Source organism: Rattus norvegicus, chromosome 1, assembly GCF_021556685.1.
Source record: "Rattus norvegicus strain SHRSP/BbbUtx chromosome 1, alternate assembly SHRSP_T2T, whole genome shotgun sequence".
In the NCBI taxonomy this organism is placed as follows: Eukaryota; Metazoa; Chordata; class Mammalia; order Rodentia; family Muridae; genus Rattus; species Rattus norvegicus.
Window position 1 is genome coordinate 69,125,247 of NC_141534.1, and position 23,293 is coordinate 69,148,539.

The 23,293-nt window shown below is 39.2% G+C and overlaps 1 protein-coding gene and 1 long non-coding RNA gene across 4 annotated transcripts in view; both read right to left on the reverse strand.

Moving 5' to 3' along the window:
- Lnpep (leucyl and cystinyl aminopeptidase) overlaps positions 1 to 22,105 on the reverse strand; it is a 95,539-nt gene extending 73,434 nt beyond the window's left edge. Inside the window, 1 exon segment of one of the 3 annotated variants that reach the window (NM_001113403.3) lies at positions 22,011 to 22,100. In NM_001113403.3, the coding sequence (NP_001106874.1) occupies positions 22,011 to 22,029 (19 nt within the window). In that variant the 5' untranslated portion in view covers positions 22,030 to 22,100. 3 annotated transcript variants of the gene reach the window in all.
- LOC148007181 (uncharacterized) lies at positions 12,457 to 17,734 on the reverse strand. Its single transcript, XR_015646255.1, has 2 exons — positions 15,325 to 17,734; positions 12,457 to 14,263 (listed from the first exon to the last, which is right to left on the reverse strand). It is a non-coding gene; the product is annotated as an uncharacterized LOC148007181 (long non-coding RNA).
- Positions 22,106 to 23,293: the final 1,188 nt, after the last annotated feature.

Here is a 23,293-nt window from a genome sequence, read left to right on the forward strand (position 1 = left end):
AAATTTTAGTCAGTCAGCCAACATATCAACTATGTCTGTATATGTTAATCTATAAATAAAATGTTAAGGGAAGATTTGTCTTTATGGTTTACATTTTTCACTAGCGTTTCAAAATTTCTCTTTAATATGATCACAACACAAAAACTCAGCTTGACAAAGTTAACCTACTGATGAGCTTATACCAGAGGATTCTTAATTCATATCGTCAATACCTAGCAAGGTCTAAAACGGTTTTCACCAAGTTCACAAAAGAAAAGTATCAATTACATGGGGACATATGTTATACACACACACACAGAGAGAGAGAGAGAGAGAGAGAGAGAGAGAGAGAGAGAGAGAGAGAGAGAGAGAGAGGATACATAACTTTTAAAAAACTTCCAAGATGGCTCAGTGTGTAGTAATTCATGACAACTTGCTTAATCCCCAGACCCTACAGTACTAAAGGATGGGTACAGTGGCAATCTGTGGCATGTGGGAAGCAGACACAGGAGAATCTACCAGAAACAGGTGGGTCAGCTAGTCCAACAGAAATAGCAAAAGAGCCTGCCTTAATGGAGGGAAGAGTACAGTGAGTCCTCAATCTGTCCTCTGAACTCCACACTTCCACTGTGGCACATGCATGGCTGCATTCTCACACACATATACAATTCTCATACTTTCACACAAACAAAATGATATTACGTAAACTTTTAAAAAATGTTTAGGGGCTGATGCCATAACTTAGTCGTCAAGGCACTTGCAACCAAACCTGATGACCTGAGTTTGACCCTTGTGTCCCACCTGGTGGAGACTGAACCAAACCAACTCACACAGTTCTGACTTCCACATACAGCTCCAACCAACACACAGACCTTCAGATCCTGCTGAATCCAGAGAACATGCAGCTCTGATTACGTGTATACACCTCATGCCTGATGGCATCAAATTGGCAGCAACATATAAGAAGACAGGAAGAAAGCCAAAGCAAGGAAGTGTCCAGTTCTGTAACAACCCTCTCTGCACTGCTAAATCAGGATTCCAGGAAAAATACATTATTCCTTTCCAAGGACGGTGCCCTCAATCACCTTCCAAAGGCCTACCTCTTTAAGGTTCCAATCACCTCCAATACCACACTGAGAAACAAGTTGCCAGAAATCTATGACCCTTTGGTAGACAAACCATAGAACAAAGCAAAGTGTTTAATAGCAGCAGATGAGTATATTTAATACAGTATTATACAGATAATATATATTTATCTCAAATGCAGAAAAACATTCAGAATAAGGTTTAAAGGAAGAAAAGCATGTTACAGACATTTAAATAAACTTGTGCTCAATAGGATACACTGTAGATAAAAGCATACATAAACAGTGATTATTCCTAAGAGAGGGAGTTGGGTTGTGCTGGGTATTTTTATTACCCAATTTTCCTTTTATATGTAAATGGAATAAACTTTCACACATATACAAATAAAGTTTTAAATATGCTAAGATAGAATGTAAATTAATAAAAAGACAATATTGTTGGCCTAGAAAGAAATCAGGAAACTTGGATACCAGGATAAAATTTGCTATTTCTTTTCCTTGGGATCTCTTATGAGGAAGTGGAATTTTACCTTTACTGTTTAAATTTTTAAATTTACTTATTTATTTTTACACTCCAGATTTTATTTCCCTCCTGGTCCACACACCCCCCCTCCCAGAGTTCCATACCTCCTCCCCGCACTCCCCCTGCTGTCTCCTCCCACCCCACCAGACCTCTAAGCTTCCTGAGGCCTCCAGTCTCTTGATTTTTACTGTCCTTGTAACTTGGTTTAATCAATGAAATGAAGCAGAACGATTTGGCAGAATGTTTAATGCTGGGCCTTGGGAGTCTGTGTAAACTTTATTATTCTTACTATTCTAACAGCTCTATTAGAGAAAATCCAAGCTAGTTTCCTTTGGGTGGGTAACCACATTAAAAACATACAGCCAGCAGCCAGTATCCACTGCCAGATAAATGAGTGAAGAAGCTATCTTAGAAGTATCTAATCTCAAATCAAGGCAACAGCCAATGACTGCCTAAGAGTGACTTCAGGCAAGAAGAGTGGAAAACACATTCACCTAAACCAAATCCAAATTGTTGGCCTAAAGAACAAATAGCAAATAAAATGGTGGTTGTTTTAAGTCATAAATTTGGTAAAATGCTCTGTAATAACATATAACAACCTTATTCCTTATATAGTATAACCACCAATTATCTCAGTGATTTTATTTTCTGATGGACTCAAGTCCTACCACTGAGCTACACGCCTCACAAAACAATCTATCCCCTAGGACCAAACTTAAAGCACACTGTACATATCAGATCTACAGTTCCATGGCATATCTGAGACTGCAACACACTGAGAAGCATCAGGGCCTCACTGATATTTTAGACTCAGCTCAGAAACATAAGGAAAAAAACAGAACATTTGTCATTAGAAGAACAGTTTGCATTCTTCTTACAAAAACTCCTGTATACGGATGTAGGCTTTCATCCTAAGACTAAGGGGTTTGATGTACATTGCTTCATTATCAACAAGCATACCTTACCACCCAACAAACAATGATGACAAGCAGCTAAGGGCTCTCTCCCATAATAACACTGGGCTGATCTATACAAATAACAGAGAGCAAAAAACTTCTCAGGAACCAGACATTCTGTCACCTCCTATAGAACCCTGGGTAACCCTTCCAAGCTCAGTTTGTTCATCTGTAAGCAGTACCAATAACAATACCTACATTGAAGGGAGGAAGATAATAGCATGCATATATATTACCAATATGCATTTTATAATATGCAATATATAAAATCACTGGGAAGAACTACCCACCTAACTAAGTTATATTAGACATAAAGCATTCAGAATATAATCTAGTATATAGTAATAACAAGTACTTAATGACTAGCGTCATATACTATTACCAGAATTTTAAAAATATTTATTTATGTATATGAGTACATTGAAGCTGTCTTCAGAAACACCAGAAGGCAGTAGATCCCATTACAGATAGGTGTGAGCCACCCAGTAGTGGCTAGGAATTGAACTCAGGACCTCTGGAAGAGCAGTCAGTGTTCTTAACCACTGAGCCATCTCTCCAGCCCCCACCAGAATTTTATATGACATCTCATTTCTTAGTCATAGATATTGAAAAATGTTTCTTTATGTTATCCTCTTAATTCACACCTTACCAAACATAAGCAGTAAGATGGACTTTCTCCCTCTGTCATTAAAATTAAGAGATTAGAGTTGAGCATGGTGGCACACATCTCTAACCCCAGACTCTCTAACCTGGGACACAAAGGCAAAGGCAGGCAGATCTCAGATCTTTGAACCTAGCCTGGTCTACATAGTAAATTCCAGAACAACTGGTACTATATAGAAAGACACTGTCTCAAAAAAAAAAAAGTAGAGGAAGAAGAGGAAGGCAAAGAAGAAGAATAAAATGAGAAAGAGGAGAAAAAAAACCAAATAACCCAGTGTTTCCTGTACTAACACTTCAAGTTTGCTGTTAGAAAACTAAGTGCTATTATAAGAAAAAAAAATCTGCAAAGCCTTTAAAGAGAACCCTAAGAATTTCATGAATAAAACAATTACATTTGTTGAAGGATATTTGCTAAGAATTACAGAAACAAAAATATTTTTATAAATAATTATTTTTATTTTTGATATAATTAGTTATTTTCTCCGTCCCATTCCTCCCTCCGATCCTTCCCATGCATCACTCCCTACTCTTTTTCAAATTCACAGCATCTTTTTCTTTAATTGCTGGGGTGTGTGTGTGTGCGCGCGCGTGCGCGCGCGTGCGCTGGTAAAATTTACAGGAAGATGGAAGTGAAACAGTTCAGTCCACCCCAGACTTAGCACAGTGATTCTGAAAGCAGCCAGTTTCTCAGAGTCACAGGAAATGGTTAAGCAACCTCAGAGCAGTCATTTGTTTTTACATCACAAATATTTTTCAAAATAATTATTTTCAAATAGGATATCTTAAAAATATCCAAGAACTCACAAATAGAAACAAGTCTGCTGAGATTACAAGCTACTACTGTTTATTTTCATACTTTTTAATTAACATAAAATCTTAATAATATAATAAAAAAGATAAAAATAACAGTAAGAGTCAAACTTGGCAGTAAAAACTAAGTAGACAAGTTCAATACCAATCTTATACAAAACACACTAACCATGATGCGGTAGAGAGGTCATATCTTTAGAGAATTCTCATTCTATCAGGTTGACGGTTTTTTAGGAAAACTGTATCTATTGTTTCTTTTTCTCCTGTACTACTTGTTGACTGACTCCTGCTTCAGTAAAATACATATTGGGGTAGATACTGCAGTTTAATTTTTCTTTTTTTTTTTTTTTCGGAGCTGGGGACCGAACCCAGCTAAATCCCCAACCCCAGTTTAATTTTTGTAAGTGAAAAATATTCCACAAAATTCTTAAATGTCTTTATAAAATCTTTAAAATGTGCTTTACTATTTTCCATTTCTTAATAGTATATTCTGGACATATGGTCATCACTAGGGGTGGGAGCAATCAATGACTGCACTGTTACTTTTAAAGACACAGAACTCAGTGTTCTGTCTGAAAAGCAAACTTACGCAGGCACTGGTCCTTCTCAGCCAAACCTCAGAATTTGGCCAACTTGTCTCATATGCCCTATTCCAATTAACAACTTAAACTTTATAGCAGTCGTACTGCACTGAGTTTTGCTCTTTAGTTTTCCTTAGACAGGATTTCACTCTTGGCTCAGGCGGGCTTAACTCACTATGTAAACCGATGGCTGGCCTCAATCCAGTACGCATGCTCTCGCCATGGCCTTGGCAAAGACTGCTAGGGCTGAGCATACAGGTATGAATCACCATGCCCAGCAGAGTTCTGTTTTAAGTTTTAATTTAGACTTTTCTTTTCACAACACTAAATTTTACTACCATTGTATTTTTCAGGGGATGTATAACTTGGTTATGATTTAGATTATCAGGTAACATGTAATTCTTATACATAAAACATTGACTATGCAATCTCTGCGTTATAATAATATTTAAAAGAAATAGGCTAGATTAAGATGTATGTTTATTACTATTTATTACCTTTAGAAACATCTATAAGGTTTGTGATTTTAAATACAAAGGAAATTCCCATCACCAGAAATTTTCTATCTTCCCAGGTACAGCACAATTCCTGGCTTTGACTCCTAGTACCATACCAAAACCAAAAATAAAACAAAACAATCCAACAGCAGTAACAAAACAAAACAAAAAAACCCCAAATTCTATATAGTATCAAAAGTTAAGATGAAGATTTCAGCAAATTAGTAAGTGAGTATCATCACTGCAAGACTATTTGGGTAAAGTAACCAAGGATCAAGTATTAGTGTCACATAAAGTGAATCACAATAATCCCACTCATATCTCTCCTCAATTCTGTACATAAAACACCTCAACAAAACACAGGACACGGTTCAATTAACTGTATGATAATCATGAAGAAAAATGGATCACTAGCAGAAACATAACATAATCAAATCAGTCCTTATCAGTGAAGGCAGAGATCAGGATAAAGTAATATAAAAGGGCAAGGCTTGCCTTTTGCAGCTTTGAAGATGAAAAGAAGGAGCAGGAACAAAGAAATATAAGTGGCCTTTAGAAGCAGGGAGACTGAAAGCTATGGTTCCTACCCGGATCCCACAGAGTGTTTACTGGCAACATCTGGCTAAGACATGTCATGGATTTGGCCTACAGAGTTGTAGGAGAACAATTTTTATTTTATTCTCTAATCTGTGATCATTTGTCATGGTGGTAATGGGAATTAGTAAACTTCTATGCACAGCATAGTCACATTTGCAGCTGGTCAGCTCCACTCTTATAGTACAGGGCAGTGGTGGGGGCATTACCCAAAGTCAGAAGTCATATTTCCAGGCATGCATGCTCGGTATAGCTAGTAGGTAATTCAACTAACTTATGAAACATAAAGAAATCTATTCTAACAAGTTGGCTGAAATCTCTGGGAAAGTTCAATAAAGGGAATGTCCTAAAACCGTTCTTGAATTACGTAAGAGACAACTCTAAGTCACTGGTAAAAACTACTAAGGTCTAGACATGCTTTGTCCTCAGATTACTTCATAGCCGTCCACAGTTCACTTCGTCTTTCTGGAGATAATGGAGAAAAGCCTTGGCAAAGCAATCTACATGGGGATTAGTGTCTACTTTAATATTGTTCTCTTTCCTTTGACCATTCTGCCCTTAGGACAGGCTTTAGTCACAAAATAGTGTGCTGGTGCCAATTAGGTAAAGTTTCATTGAGCCAGCTTGATATTTCTGTGTACAAGAACCAGGAAAGGTAGCCCAGCAGGCTACAGTGTTGAGAGAATTCCAGAGGGAAGAGAATTTTTCTATGAACCTACAGACATTTTTCTATAAACCTACAAAAATTACAGGATAACTAACAGAGAACTAGATAGATAGATAGATAGATAGATAGATAGATAGATAGATAGATAGATAGACAGACAGACAGATACATACATACATTCATACATACATACATACATACATACATACATACATACATACATACATACCAAAACTGCAATGTAGCAGTGTGCATTAGTGTCTATGCCTGTTTACAGTAGTTTCTATTCTTAGCACTATGACAAAATACCTGACAGAAATGACAGAGCATTGACTTTGGCACATTGTCCAGAAGGACAGTTGTTCATGAGAAGAGAGAATTATGGCACAAGGGTGCTTAGCTGGTAACAGTGGGAGCTGGAGCACAATGTTCATGTCATGGCCGAAAGGATGCAGAGAGCAGATCTGGAAGCAAGGGCCAGCCTATAATCTCAAAGTTTCACTCCTAGTAGCCAATACCCACCATCTACCACCATGTTCATAACTTCCACCAACTGGGATCAAGTGTTCAAACACATGAGCCTATGGAAAATATTACATTTAAGTCAAATACTGCCGTAACACTTGCCACAAACCTGAAGAGCTTATTATAACAACACGAACTAATTCTCAAAAGTTCTAGATGCAAGAAGTCCACAACGGGACTCTCTAGGGCAAAATCAGTTAACAGTGTTATGGTTCCCCTGAAAGCTCTCACAAGAACTCATCTCTAGCTTTTCCATACCTTAGAAACTGCTTGCATCCAGCAAAAGCGGCTGGCTCTTTCTCGTATTGTATGATATTAACATTTTAACAAATCTCTGACTTCAAAGGGCTCAAATGGCTAATTCTGGATAATCTCTTTAAGATTAGATGACAAAAAATTTTATGGTGTGTGTGTGTGTGTGTGTGTGTGTGTGTGTGTGTGTGTAAGAGAGAGAGAGAGAGAATGTGTGTGTGAGAGAGAGTGTGTTGTGTATATGTGTGTGTGTGAAAGAGAGAGTGTATATATGTGTGTGTGAGAGTGTGTGTGTGTATATATATGTGTGTGTGTGTGTGTGTGTGTGTGAGAGAGAGAGAGAGAGAGAGAGAGAGAGAGAGAGAGAGAGAGAGAGAGAGTGTGTGTGTGTTTGTGTGTTTGGAAAGAAGAGTTTTGTTATACAGTTTTAGCTTACTTCCTGAATGCTGGAATTGTAGGTGTATACCATCACACCTGACAAAACTGTAAGTCCTACTTGAAACTTTAACTCCCTTTAACTAATTTACCACCAGGTGCCAGGATCAGACCATGGAAGTGTTTACAAATCTTTAACACCTACATGCAAAGGCCAAGAGAACTGACCTGATACTGGAACTGCTGTCCACACAAAATGAAATAGGTTTTAAGAGCTGAACTGAGTAAGTTGAATGTCTCTTAAAATAAGAATATTGAAGTTCTCCTCCAAAGAACTAAAACAGATACTGAATTTACACTCCATAACATTAATAACCTAAAAGTCACAATCCAAGACTACTTTACATACAAAGTATTAAGAAAATGTTCATTTTCCATATAAAAGGCATTCAAGACTAGACAGAACTTTCAGCTTTCACCTACTGTTATAACACTGATCTGAAATAAAAGTAGAATGTGTTAAGATAAATGAAAATGAAAGTTTCAGGAGAAATTTTTTTAAATTAAAATTTTAAGTTGAAAAAAAATGTCTAAAATTAAGAAGAAAATAAAACAAAAATACCCGAGCAATGTTTGTAGTGGTTAGAATGAGAATGTCTTCCAAAAGGCTTTTTTCCCTTCTGTTCTACCATCCTTAGTATATTGCCTAAAACCTTAAGGGAGTTTTCCCTCTACTGTCCATCAACCTACAGTGTCTGAAAACTAGAGGGGTCATGTAGCTTACTTACATTGAAAGGAGTTTCAGAAGACAAACTTGAGGCCCTTATAAAAGGATGCTACACAAGGTAACTTCGTGTGGGTGTAGTGTTATATGTAGAAAGGAGATCAAGGAAAGGTAGTACAGAGGGATGAGGAAGGCTATCATGCAAAAAGGACACATGTCACGAGTCATTAAAGACGATATAAAGCTAATTTCTTTTCTAGTTTCAAATGTGTCATATTCTTTTCTTTTTGTGGTGTATAAGTCCATAAAAATATAATTGATAATGAAAAAATAAAACTCTCTATCCCTCTCTCCCTCCTTCCCCATTTCTCCCCACCTCACCTCTCCAAGCAATTCAAGATGTGAGCCCTCAGCTTCTGTTCCAATGCCTATGTCTGCTGCCTGCCACCTAACAGCCAAGGGGCTCTTCTCTGCAAGTCTACAGAACCCTTCCTCTGTAAAGTGTCTTGCCTGTGGTATTTATCACAGCAGCAGAATGTTAATTAATAGTCTCAAAAACAAAATGGAATGATGTCAAAGGGAAGAGAATCAGGGCCCCAGCATTTTTTAATGAAGTAACAAAAATATTGGAAGGAAATCTATGAGTTATCTATGTGCAGAACAGATAAAAATCAAAGGAGCAAAATATATTAGTTTCCATTGCTGTCTTTATTACTTAGTCTTCTTATAAGTGTGGCAAGATACCTGCTAGAAACAATTAGATGGTTGGCTTTGGCCTGCCATGGCCCAGAGAAACAGCTCATCATGCCAAGTAAAAGAGGTATGATGTAAACAAATATTAACACCTGTAGGACAATACCAAATGGGCTAAAATACATGCAGTTTGGAGTTCCAAAATACTAAGAAAAATATTATAGTAATATTATCTGAAGAAATAGTCCAAAACTACAATTATGATCAAAAATATATACTTACAAGTTCAAGAATCTCAATGAAACAAAGAAGTAAGGTGAGAAGTGTTATTAAGGAAGAGTCCCAACATCTACTGCAGTTATTTATATATGCATACAAACCCATACAATCACATGAACAAATACATCACACACACAGAAAACTATTATTGCATATACTTGTACAAAGATATATATATATAGTTATTATCTCATATACCCAGAATATTTAAAAAATTCTTATCACTCATCAAAACACAAAATTTAAGTCACTTACTGTGTGTTATTTTGTTATAGGGGAAAAAGACTAATATACTGCCTCTACTCTATTCCAATATAACCACTCCATGAGCACAATGAGTAAGGGAGGCAGGAATGTATGGAAATTCCAGGGAAAATTCAGTGGTGAATCGATCTTCACAATATCATGTACCAAAATGTACATTTCAACAATTTATACAAACTATTTTTATGGTTCATATATTTTGGCTGTTTTCTCAAAATGTCCATTGATTTTTATCATTAGATTAACATCAAGATAAAAATGCCCTCCAATTTTTCTTCCTGGATAGTCAGGGGTAAAATTCATGGTTTCATACCTTAGCTCAAAATCAACTAATCTACTTGTCTTTCCATTACATCACTGACATCCTTGCCTCTCCACAGCCTTTGTCATCAACAGCTACAACATGGCTTCACTTTCTTTAACCTTTTCACAAAGCCATACCTAAGATTCTGTGACACCCGCTCATGTCTTAACAGCGCTGCAGAATATTAGAAGTTTAGTTTTAAAGGCTGAATCTAATTGGTTGGGGACTGCTTTTGTGGCTTTCTAATGAAGACAAAATGCCCCCCAGTACCATGGGAAGAGAAGCTGATTTAACCACACTGCTTAGACTATAAATGGACAACAGCTCTAGGCAGGAAATGAGCATACGAGATGAGAAATGAAAAGGAAACGACTGGTTCACTTTCCAATTTAAACTTTGAAACCCTTTCAGATAAAAACCTCCCAACACTAGACAGTGCTTTAGTAGGTATTGTCTTCTCTCTATAAAGCATAGAATCTGAAGTTCAGCAAGAGAGCAATTGTTAACGTTTCAAACCCTTGAGTTCCTCAAGTTCAAAATATCTTTGTGAAGAAAAAAGAATACAAGACAGAAAAACAGATACAAAATCATGGCAGCGTGGAAGTAGGAAAGTAAACTGCAAAATTCATAATGTATTCTCAGAGCCAAAGCTCCTACCAAGTTATACTCATTCAGCAAAAATAATGTCAGTTATGAACACTCACAAGTGAATCAGTAAAACCAGTTTACTGAGCTTCCCATGAAGAAACAGGAGATAGCTGACCTAACTCTGACAGTACAAATGTTTGCACAAGCCTCAGTGCTAGCTGATAAAACATGTTTACTTTACACTGTCACATAAAGACCATTCTTTTGGTCTATTTCAACCCTACCTATAATATAAACTATATTTAATATCTAATCTAAGATTAAAACACGTTCTACATCTACTAAATAATGATAATAATGTAGTAATTCACATTACATTCATTTAAGGGAATCAAAACACCCACTTACATCAGAAGTAGATATGGGGATGAAAGGTTTCTCTACTTTTAGGCCTCAATTCCCAGAAAGTTTTACAAATTCATTCATTCTCAGAGAGGGGGGGGGGAGGGAGAGAGGGAGGGAGGGAGGGAGGGAGGGGAGGGGAGAGGAGGGGAGGGGAGGGGAGGGGAGGGGAGGGGAGAAGAGAGATCCTGCACTGCCTAGAGCCTTCAGTAAAACATTAAACAAGAGAAATAAAATCCACTCCAGTATGGCTGGTAAGGTGGTTTAAATGAGAATGGCTCCCAATAGGCTCAAATATCTGAATAGTTAACTCATCTGGGAGTTGAACTGTTTGGGTGAAGATTAGAGAGTCTGTCCTGGCAGGAGTAGGTGTGTCACTGTGGGTGGGCCTAGTCTCCTTGTCTGCTGCCTGTGTATGAGAATAGTAAATCTCTCAAATATAGTTTTAGCATCAGGCCTGCCTGCTTCCCATCAAGAGGATCAGGGAATTAACCCTGTAGCACTGTAAACGCATCTCCAACTAAATAGTCTTGTTTAAGAGTTGCTTTGGTCGAGGTATGTCTTTGCAGCAGTAACTAAGACCCTGAGAATATAATCAAACTACTCTTTCTTCAGCCACGGCTCTCCCTCCTTACCTTCCCCATCTGATCTTTCCTGTTCCCAAACCCACCCAGCCCCAGGCCACCTGCAGAAATCTTCCTTTTCCCCTCCCCTGGAAGATCCTTTTCATGTATCCCTTAGGCCCTCCTTGTTGCTTGGCCTCTCTGGGCCTGTGGACTGTAGCACGGTTTTCTTTTACTTTACAGTTCATATCTACTCATAAGAGAGTACACACCATGTTATTTTTCTGGGTTTGGGTTACCTCCCTCAGGATGATTTTTCTAGTTCCATCTACTTGCCTGCAAATTTCATGATGTCATGATGTTAACAGCTGAGTATTACCCCATTATATAACCAAATCACATTTTCTTTATCCATTCTTCGGTTGAGGGACATCTAGGTTGTTTCCAGTTTATGACTATTGCTATGAACATAGTTGAGCAGGTGTCCTTATGATAGGAGTGCCCTTTGGGAATATGTCCAGGAATTGGTATAGCTGGGTCTTGAGATTGATCAATTTCTAATTTTCTTTGCACTCCTCTAAATGTCAACATCCAGTTAGACCAGAACCATTTGTTGATGCTTTCTTTTTGCCCATTATGTATTTCTGTCTTATCAAAAAAAATCAGGTGTCCATAGATGTAGGTCTTAATTCTGTTGATCAATGTGTCTGTTTTTATGCTAATACACACAGCTTGAGATCAGGGACTGTGATACCTCCAGAAGTTCTTCTATTGTACAGGATTGCTGTAGCTACTCTGGGATTTTTGTTTTTCCAAATGAAGTTGAGTGTTGTTCCTTCAAGGTCTCTAAAGAATTGTGTTGGGATTTTGATGGGGATTGCATTGAATCCATAGACTGCTTTTGATAAGATAACCATTTTTACTATGTTAATCCACGAGTATGGAAAATCTTTCTATCTTCTGTTATCTTCTTCAATTTCCTTCTTCAAAGACTTGAAGTTTTATCATACAGGCCTTTCACTTGCTTAGTTAGAGTTACCCTAAGATATTTTATATTATTGTAGCTAATGTGAAGGGTGTTGTTTCCCTGATTTCTTTTTTAGCCTGTTTGTCATTTGTATATAGGACAGCCTTTTTTTTTTTTTTTTTTTTTGTTCCTTTTACTTTTTTTAGTTAATCTTATATCTAGCCACTTCGATGAAGGAGTTTATCAGCTCTAGGAGTTCCCTGGTAGCATTTTTGGGGTTGCTTATGTATACTATCATATCATCTGCAAATAATGATATTAGGACTTCTTCCTGTCAAATTTGTATCCCCTTGATCTCCTTTCATTGTTTTATTCCTCTAGCTAGAACTTGAAGTACCATATTACGGGGAGAACAGCTTTGTCTTGTTCCTGTTTTTAGCGGAATTGTTTTAAGTTTCTCTCTATTTACTGATGTTGGCTATTGGGTTGCTGTAAATTGCCTTTATTATGTTTGGTTCTGTCCCTCGTATCCCTACTCTCTCCAAGACTTTTATCATGAAAGGGTGTTGGAATTTTTGGCAAAGGCTTTTTCATAGTCTAATGAGATGATCGTGTGGCTTTTTTCTTTCAGTAAAACTTAGTTTTTAAACTCAGAACAAACATCCTGTAACATCTTTAAGTCAAAAATTCCTTATACAGGGAGAGAAAAGCCAGAATTTGAATGAAGCCGTTTAGAATTGCTCACCATAACTACACTGTGCAAGCATCGTACAAATTAAGGCTGATTCATAGAGTTCCACAATGAATAAAGAAAAGTACAAAACCAAATGCACTTGGAGAAGATCAAGTTTCAAGAAGGGATCTATAGTTCTCAACTCAACAGTGCTCAAGAAGAATGGTTAGCTTGGGCTCAGAGGCTGTTAAAAAGTTACTCTTTGCACAATGTAAGTTTTCCAAAGGCAGGAGCCAGGCCACAATCCTATCTAGACTCTCTATTTAAGAACAAAGCTTGGAGTAAGCTAAAATATGGTAAAAACACAAGTTTTATGTTTTATTAGTGAGGGTATGTTTTTAAAATATCTAGAAAACAGACACAAGCAAAAAACAAAACAAAACAAAAACTATAAAATATTTGTCTATTGGCAAAGACCAGCAAATGTGAGGAATGTTTGTTAACTAAAGAAATTTAAACAGCACCCAAGAATTTGTATCAAAATTTAGTTCTATGCTCAGTTCTAAATGGAACATCTACCTTTCATCCACCATGAAAGGCTCAGGGACTATCACAGAGGAAGAGGTGGAAAGAACAGAAGAGCCTGAAAATGGTGCTAAAAAATGCTTTCTTTAGGACATGGCATGGCTACTCACAGCAGATATGGCTACATGTCAAGACAGTCAAAATTCTAGCATGGACTGAGGAGGGACTCACAAGGCCCTGGGTCCAGTTTTGGAGCTATTACTAGTCTATATTCCAGTGAAGGGCCAGGCCCATGCATACAGGGACAGTACTAACTGGAGTCAGTAAGTTACGGAGACAAGACAGAAGAAGGTGGGGGTGGGGGCGCTGAAAGAAGTTGGAATGTAGGAAGGGATTTGGCCAGAACACATCGTACATATACATGAAATTCTCAAAGAATAAATAAAAAGTGTTGTTTTTTAAAATTTATATTAGAAAGGATCCTTCCTGAGCAGTTCCTGGTATTTTCAAAACAAAAGATTAACCTTAAGCTTGATGGAATTATTGGATACGAGTTAAATAATAAATTTGTCTAGTTGTTCTTGAAAACTGATTTACAGGACTTAAGTTGATTTTACCTAATATTAACCAAAATCTAAATTTTTTAATTTTGTTTTTCTCATCATCTTGTTTCTTCACTGTCTCCCTTTGAAGCTGTGACCACATGCATGAAAGCTAGTTTCACATCACAGAACCAACTGGACTTAAGAGTTGCTCTTGGGACTGGGGATTTAGCTCAGTGGTAGAGCGCTTACCTAGGAAGCGCAAGGCCCTGGGTTCGGTCCCCAGCTCCGAAAAAAAAAAAGAACCAAAAAAAAAAAAAAAAAAAGAGTTGCTCTTATACATGGCTGGATCTAGGCCTCCCCACACATATGTAGCGGATGTGCAGTTGGGTCTTCATGTCGGTCCTGAACAACTAGAGTAGGAGCTATACCAAGAGGTGTTTCTGTCCATGGGATATGTTCTAGCTGGGCTGTCTTATCTGGCTTCAGTGGGAGAGGATGCACCTAGCCCCACAGAAACTTGATTTACCAGGGTGGGAGGATGCCTGGAGGCCCCCACCTGCACAGAGGAGAAGGGCAGGGAGGCATGGAGGGAAGGACTGAGGGAGGGGGTGACCAGGAGCCTAGTAATGAGTGAGATATAAAGTGAATAAATAAAATAAAACTAAGAAAAAAATGCGGAGAAATCAAAGAAAAAAAAAGAGTTGCTCTTATGGAAGTAGGGGGGAAAACAATTGATTTCATGATAATAATTGTAGCTCATAACCAAATTTTAAAAATGGTACTATAGAATTTTAAGACATTTATAATTATAGTATATGTTTATATAACTCATATTTCCTCTTCTACCCCCACAAAAAATTAGAAACTTTAACTATGACAATGGAATAAAGGACTAGCTATAGTGTCATTTCACAATGAATTTCATGTGCTCTGAAACATGCTACCCTACACATAAGCTCAGCCAAGGAAAGTGGAACTCAAGCTGAGATACAGGAAAATGCACTTATAAATATCAATAATGGGATTTATAAGGGAAATGAATACCATTTCAATATAAATAAAAAGCTCCTGGCAGAAAATATTTTATCAAGTAATTATTTTGTAGATAACTTATTAAAATATTTTTGTGATAATTTTTTGAAATACTTTTTTTTGTTTTGTTTTTTGTTTTTTTTTTTTTGTTTTTTTGTTTTTTTGTTTTTTTTTTCGGAGCTGAGGACCAAACCCAGGGCCTTGCGCTTCCTAGGCAAGCGCTCTACCACTGAGCTAAATCCCCAACCCTTGAAATACTTTTCATATCATTTATCAAACTAATAAAATACAAAGTATAGCACAATCTTAAACCAACAAAGCAGTAATTTTCTCACCAATTTACAATCACCTGTGTACTAGTTTTTAACCCATCCAAAAAAAAAAAACTATAATTATTCAAAAGACTAAGACTGTAACCACATTTTAAAAAAACTAATCAATCACTGTCATTTGATTATGTAAACTCTTCAGCGTTTAGTACTTTTAATATCTAGTATTTTAGTGTTTCCAAAATTGGCAATTACATAAATCTGTGTTCATCTGCAATGAACAACTAGACTGGAGCAAAACTAATCGCATCTAATAAACCTGTGCTTATTCTACTTCGAGACTCTTTTATATTTATATTCAATGATTTGTCTTCATGCAACCTCCAGCTGAAAATTGTACCGACCCTCTCAATAATCCCTGTACAAGTAAAGCTGCTGTATAACAGAATACTACACTTCTCATGCCCACTGAGTAGCACCCAGTCCAGTATGCTCAACCTAAACTGTCTTCCTAATCTACCCTCTAGACACTGAAGAGACACTAGCAAGCATCCCAAGGGCTGACACAGCATCCAGTGCAAGGAGCAGAGAATGACTAAGTCTATAGACAGACCAGCCCAAGCTCGTATATAGAATCTTGGTAAATCTAAACCAGTTCTTCCTACCCAGTCTCAAAGGCCACAGCAACTTGCCCTAACCAAACCATGAAATGGTCTTTTGGTAACCAAAACTGGATAAGCATTATATCCTGTATCAATATCACTATAACAATACCAACTTAAAGAATTGCCTCCTAGACATTTAGCTCTCTCCCCAGTCCCTACTACTAATCTCTATGCAAATTTTCTCTCATTTCTAGGATGATGTCACACTTTTTGGGTAATGAGTGTTCTGTTAGTTGTTTTAAAATCTTCCAAAGTAAGTTTCAACTGAAAGAAATGCCATGCTCCCAGTAGCAGAGGTAACTCAGTGAGTAAAAGCACTTGGTGTACAAGCATGAGGACCTGAGTCTGACTCATCAGAACCACTTTTCCCTCTGAAGACCCTGGGCGTGGCCACATGAGCCTCTAACTGTAGGAGGGAAGTCAGGAGAGTCCCCAGGATTTGTTGGCTGCCAGCCTAGTCATAAAACATAGTGAGCTTCAGGTTCGAGAAGAAAGACTAACTATCTCAAGGGAAGTAAAGCACAGACTGTGAGCAGACAATGACACGCACAACACACAACACACACACACACACACACACACACACACACACACACACACACACACACACACCTGAGTACAAGACTAATACTCAGAGCCTCCTCTGCTATCAGGAATTTCCTTTATGATGCTTGAAGCAGTTGCCTGGGAAACACTTCCAAAGAGCCATCATTTGCTATAAGAAAATGGAATACAGCAATCCAAGGAGGTGACTTCTCACTGCATTCCCCATTCTCCTATCCCCTCAACTGAAGAAGCTCTCCCCAAAGAAACATCAGGAACCTTCTCTAAGTTCCCCCGCCCCCAATAAATCAGCCTCCTCCAGTAGAACCTTGTAACTTAAAAAGAGGTTAGGACCCTGTCCCTCCCCCAAGACATACAGATAACTGAGTCAAATTTTGTTTCAGTGACTCTGTTCTAGAAATATGTGGAATGCCCAGGAGGTCTTTCACTAAGCAGTATATATGAGAAGGAAAAGAACTTCAGAGTCCCTTATAATTAAACTTAACACCCCATTGTTTTTGAAAACGTCATTGGAAGCCTCAGTTTTATTTGGCAAATGGCTTCCTAGTTTAGATGCTAAGGTTGAAATTAAAATCAATCAGCTCTTTGTTCGATCATAAGCACCATCAGCAAAGTGAAACAAAAATCAAGCAATACCAACAGGGAAAGATTGCTATCATGGTAGGAAAGGGACTATACTCTTGTCTATCTTTTATTTTTTTCAAATATAGAATATTTTAGACAGTAAATAGTCCTACCTTAAAGTGACTGAATTTTTCTGACTGGGAAAAAAAAAAAAAAGATGGCAGTAAAGTTAAATCCCTAGCAAACCCTTTCCTTCTCCTGCCAACACCTTTATTCCTTGATGACGGCCCTTCATATGCTCATATGCTCTCTGTTGTTACTTTCAATGCTCTCCACTAAGCAACACCTAAGATTCTCTACAAAGGTCACTAGATATAAAAAGAGTTATGACACCATAAGGGCTCCAAAATTTCCTTTATTTCATTCCTATTCCTGGTTTTCCATATATAGAAAGGGTGTCTCTTAAGGGGGTTGGGGGAGGGGCAGTTCCTTAGTAGTGGAGCACAACTCCAATCCCTTTACAGTTTTCCAGACACCAAGTAGCTGACAGACACAGCTGCACCAACCCACAAACCTTGGTCCTGCTCTGACTTTATTCCAAAGTCCACCGTAGTCTTGGTTTTGTTTTGGAAAAAGATAAAAATGATGTTTTCTAATAAATGTATAATGTGTCATTAGTGAAATGTATCTTTATTAGTGACAAATGCCATATGAACAGGTTAGAAAAACAATTCTGCAGGTTTCTTTCACAATTAGAATATTATCTTAAGCAAAGTTACATTTCTTCTTTGGGCTACTACTATTTGATGATATGCTTGTGAAATTCTTCTAGCAGGATACCTATCTCTAAAGTGAGCATTTAAAAGAAGCTGTGTGTCTGAATTACTGAGCAGGAAATCAACTCTAGATTTTTCATAAGATAACTCCTTATCATTTTAGTTTTCTATCATTCAGATTGAGTTCTCAAAGATCACAGACAGATAAATGACAATCATTGCTATAATAGTTTCTAAAATATGCTGTCTTTTATTCTGTCTTGAGACAAGATTTTGCTAACACTGTTTCCTGGTTTAAACTTTAATATTTTCTAGCTATCTTTTTTATCTTTTTTTTTATTATGCTAGCTAGCTCTTTTTCTTTTCTTTTCTTTTCTTTTTTTTTTTTTTTGTTGTTCTTGTTTTGTTATTGTTGGTTTTTAAGATAAGATCTCACACTTCTTAGTCCTGGTCTGCCTGAAACTTGCAAAGTAAACCAGGCCAACCAAGATCATCTGCCTGTCTCCCTGATTGCTGAAATTAAGGCATGAAATATCACTCCAGGCTAACCCTTAATTTCACCAACTGAAATTTAAAAGATAAGTCAGGAGCAGAAACACACGTACATGTGCACACACACACACACACACACACACACACACACACACACAATTTAATTCATATTCCATTACTGAAAAACTTTAAAAAGTTTTCCTTCAAAGAAGTAATTCACCATAGAAGAAAAAGAAACGTATATATGTAAGTGAACATATAAACAGTACTTGGTAAGCTCTTGTTTCTGAGATGATACTATAAAAGCTGTTTTTAGAGAGATACACACATCTATAAAACAACTGCTATTTATAGGATAAAACTGGCATCATAACCTTATACTGCTTTACAACCCATATATAGATAATTTGTTGTCAAGGATTCCATTCTAAAAGTTGAAAAACACTTTTAGCTGGATATTAAACTGAAAACAAACATACACGATTTTGAAAGACAGAAGGTCTCTCCTGTTTGATTATATGCCACTGTTCAGTAATAAAATGACTGTGTGGAGGCTATATAATTCATATAAAAATGACAGTCTCTACTAAGCTTTTAGTTATGGCACTTCAATATATTGGTGCTTTTCCAACCACTAGATTTACCTGTAATCACACCAAAAACTAGTATCAATTAGCAAAATATATACTAAATAATAACAGAAAATTAATTCACTCCTATGTTTTTAAAGTCTCTCTTTGTTTACCTGACAAACTTCCCCCAAACCCTCTTTAAATGAGTATTTCTACTATCATCAAAATGCAATCAGACATTTCCAGGCCTGACCCTGGGCCTCCTTAACCAGATTTTGCAATTAAGCCCTGAATTTTAGCATCTCTTAATTCAAACTGAAGTTATTCTGTGAGATCTCAAGCAAATGAGAAGAAAGGTAGAAGGACATCTAGTAATTAGCTGTCTTAATCTAGTATCTCTTAGAAAACTTAGCTTCCAGGAACTTTCTGTGGTGTTAATAAGCCAACAGGTCACTACTCTCCTAAGAGTTTCGTCTCTGCTTGCCTAACAGGAGGAGGCAGCTACTATCAAACCAATCATAAGTATGAGTTAACATTCCTGTACCCATAAAAAGTCACCAGAGAAACCAGAGACAGACCAGATGTCCGGCTTTCAGTGCAGTAACAGTCCCTCTCAAGGTCAAGGCAAAAAATATTATTTCCTGAGCCGAATAGGAACTTCTGGCACTAAAGTCCATCTTTATAGGCCTTTTCTAGAAGCATGAATTTCAAATGGGTTGCAACAGTTATTAACCAAACTGATGAACACAAGATATTTATTAATACATGAACCTATTACTCCGGGCAGAGAACAAGGCTCAAGAAAATGAGTCACTCCAGCAGCACATTTCACAGAAAATAGGGAAATTATAGAAAATGCTACCGGGGTCACTGAGTTCTGGAGTTGGAATGACGAGACTAAATTCATTTACTTTATGGACTTGTGAGTCAGTCAATGAACTGCTGACAGTATTTTAGGAAAGCCAAGGGTCCAGGGTTACTGAAACTTCACCATACATCTATACATACCTCCTTATGAAGGGACATACAAGCGCATGTAAATGAGAAAGGTTTACTAAAGGAGGATCAATTACTAAGGCCAATATTAAGCTTGATAAGTCCTTCAACCATAAATTGTAAAATGATCAGATAGTCTGTAAGAGAATATCTATAGAATTACACATTGATGTTTTGCACTCAAAAGCCTAACTACAGAAATATAGTTTCCACTATATATTTGAAGATACTTGAAAATCCTACAGCAAACTTTCAAAAGTTTTAAAGGAAATACCTTTTCCACCTTCAAATCTGCAAAGTACCTTAAATTAGCAATATCCAAGGTCTTGTTTACATTATATGGTGTAGTTCCTACTTTCCTGATTAAAGGAGGACAAATAACATTAACTAAAATGACATATTGCCAATCAATTCCAACGTCAACTGTGGAAAAACTGGTAGCTTTCTACAACTAGAAATACAACTTCCTATATGAAAGTTGAACTTTTGTCTCTTTTCTCTAGGGTTTTCCCATGGTCCTCCCAAATGAGACAATTTGTAAATACATCTTAAAAAGTGATATTCTGTGGGAGGAGAAAAGATTTTAACTTCAAGGTGTGAAAATCTACTTTAATTCTGTAGGGAAAGGTTCAGCATGTCAACCACCGATAAAACTGACTAAATAAATGACTCACTCCTGTGTAGACACTGTTTTCAAATGAGTGAAATTTCATATTTAAAAATCCTACAAACAAGGAGCCTCCAATAATTCTGCCTAAGAGGAAGAAAACGTCTTGGAATATTTAATACCTCTTTTAAGCGTATTTTACAGTCAATTACTAGATGGTCTCTATGATGCCTTTCAGTACAAATCTTCCTTAATTCTTTGGGTAAGTTTACCAGACTATTCTTAGAGCCTTGGTAATTACAAATAGAACACAGATGAGAAAGAAACTTGGAGTTAAAGCTGTCATTACTAAGCCTAATTAAACGCTGCAGACAGAAAGATGGCAGTAGAATAAAGCATCCTGAATTAGGGAAAGGAGAACATAATGAGTAGGTCACTGCTCTAGCAATGTGGTAAAGCATGTTAAAGTACACAACAAAGTCCGGCCTAGGCCTAAGAGTGGATAGAGGGGGTGTCCCCTCCCCCGCCCAGTTCCTTAAGTGGCAAGCAACCCACCCAAACAGTAATACGCTTCTCTCCCATTAATTTGATTTTCTACCTACCTGAAGTAACCAACAGCACTGGAAATGCTCGCCAACTAGAATGTGGATCCTCTAATCTCAGTAAGTCCTACCCTTTATTAGCAGTTTTCCTACTTTATATCCTAGTGAGGAATCAATATATTATATATTTAAACACCATAAAATGGTGAGACATCTCACCTCTATATTGAAACTCAAGCTATGGCTATTTTCTGGCCAGACTGCTTTGACTTTCACCCCCATGCCACCTTATGATATAAGCCCGACAGGGACCATTGATACTCAGTGGGTCTCTAACTAGAAGATCAATATCCCTAGCTGGTAAAAAGAAGTTTGGTCGTCCTGTGGAGCAGCAGCAGGCAGATGGGTGGCAATGCGGGGCAGCATCTTCGCCGCACGGAGCAGTACTAGCCAGACCTTGGTAAGTTTCCTTCCCTGCGATGCACTAAATCACGCTGCCAGCACCACGGCCCCACCCCGCCCTATTACGGAAAAGCAAGCGGGCTGCTCGCTGAAGGACGGGCGGACAGCTCCCCCGCTCCCTGCACCAGTTGGCTTTCACCCGGGCCGCAGCTTATCCCTGCCGTGGCCGCTTCCCCCGGGACCAACGCGGCTGCCAACTTTGCCGCCGCCCCCTCCACGGCGCAAGCATCCCAAACTTTGCGGACTACCTCACCTGGTGGTTCGGCGCCGGTCCCCGGGAGAGGGCTGACCTTCACGCCCGCCCCAGCTGCCCGTGGCCCCTCTGCCGCCCCCGGCCCGCCTGGGAAACCCTTGGCGGGGATGCCTGCAGCCCGACCCCCGTGCCACAACTGACCCTGAGAGCCCGGGAATCCGCGACTCAGGTTAGCCACTCACCATTGGTAAAGGTCTCCATCTTCGCCCGCTGCGGGTCCTCACCAGCCCAGCGCCCCAAGCTTTCTACTCCGAGAGCTGAAGCGGCCCCGACGACTGAGCATGCCCAGCAAGGCCTCGGAAGGCTGCCGGGGAGGTGCGGCGAGGGGCGGCGCCGCTCCGCCGCACGGCAACAACACCTTCGTTCCGGGTTTTCGCAACTGCTGCAAAAGGCCCACTGAGGCGTGGACGCTGAGCATAGCCCAACCCTTGGCCTACTCCGCGGAGAGGCGGCGGAGAGGCGCTCAGTGCTGGGGCGGGGCTAAGCCCCGCCCCCAGCGGCGCACTCGGAGCCGCCGCGCTGTCTCTGCCGCAGAGCTGTAGTACCCCGGTTCAGACAACTGATACACCTACTACTGCATCCGGCTGTGTTCCGGGTGCGGCAACCCCGGCACTGAGCCCGGAAATGCGGCCGGTGAGGCCGTCGCCACAGAGCCAGTCGCCAAATTCGCGTTCTGAAAGCGGCAAGGCCCGGGCTGCGTCGGCCTCTACGCTGGGCTAGCCCGGGACGACGCTATTCCTAGCGGCAGGAGCAAGCCCTGCGGCGGTGGTCGGCAGGACTTTCCTTCCATTAGCAGAACGCCTTGCAGCTCCTGCTGCAAAACCGGAGGCCAGAGGAAGGGAGGGGCCCGGGAGACGTTGGGTGCCTTTTGCTTAGGGCTGGGCATAAAACTGTGAGCAAATCTCAAAACCCGGCGCGGGGTGTAGGAGAACGGACCGTGCGCGCAGAGGTTGTGGGCCGAGAGGCCGGCCTGCCTAGTCCAGTCCTAACTCGACACCAGCAGTTGACTGCTCCCAGCCTGCAGGGCATGCGACCTGATACTGCCGAGCTAGACTGGAGGGAGCCAAGTTTCCCCTTCCCCCTAAGACTCACGGCCTTGCCTGGGGCCCATTTGTTTCCGGTGCCAAATCGGGGCAGTCCCCCGCAGCCTATGAGATTTCGGCCCCTGCGGCGACTTGGCTGGGCCTTGGCCTCAACAGCGCTAGCCAACTGTCACACACTCCTCCCAAGCTGTCAACCCGAGCAAACAAATCTAAGCTTGAACAAATATCCTGGGCGAAGGAGGGGAGGCAGTGATGTTGTTCGACCGATAAGGAAATTCTAACTATGTTCAAAGAAATAAACCCGAAGCGCAATATTTTTAAGAGGTCAATTGTACCTTCCCACTCCTGATTTACAACACCCTATGAAACCAACTGTACTTGGAGTAACCACTAAACTCCTTACCTAACTCTGGGTCCTCATT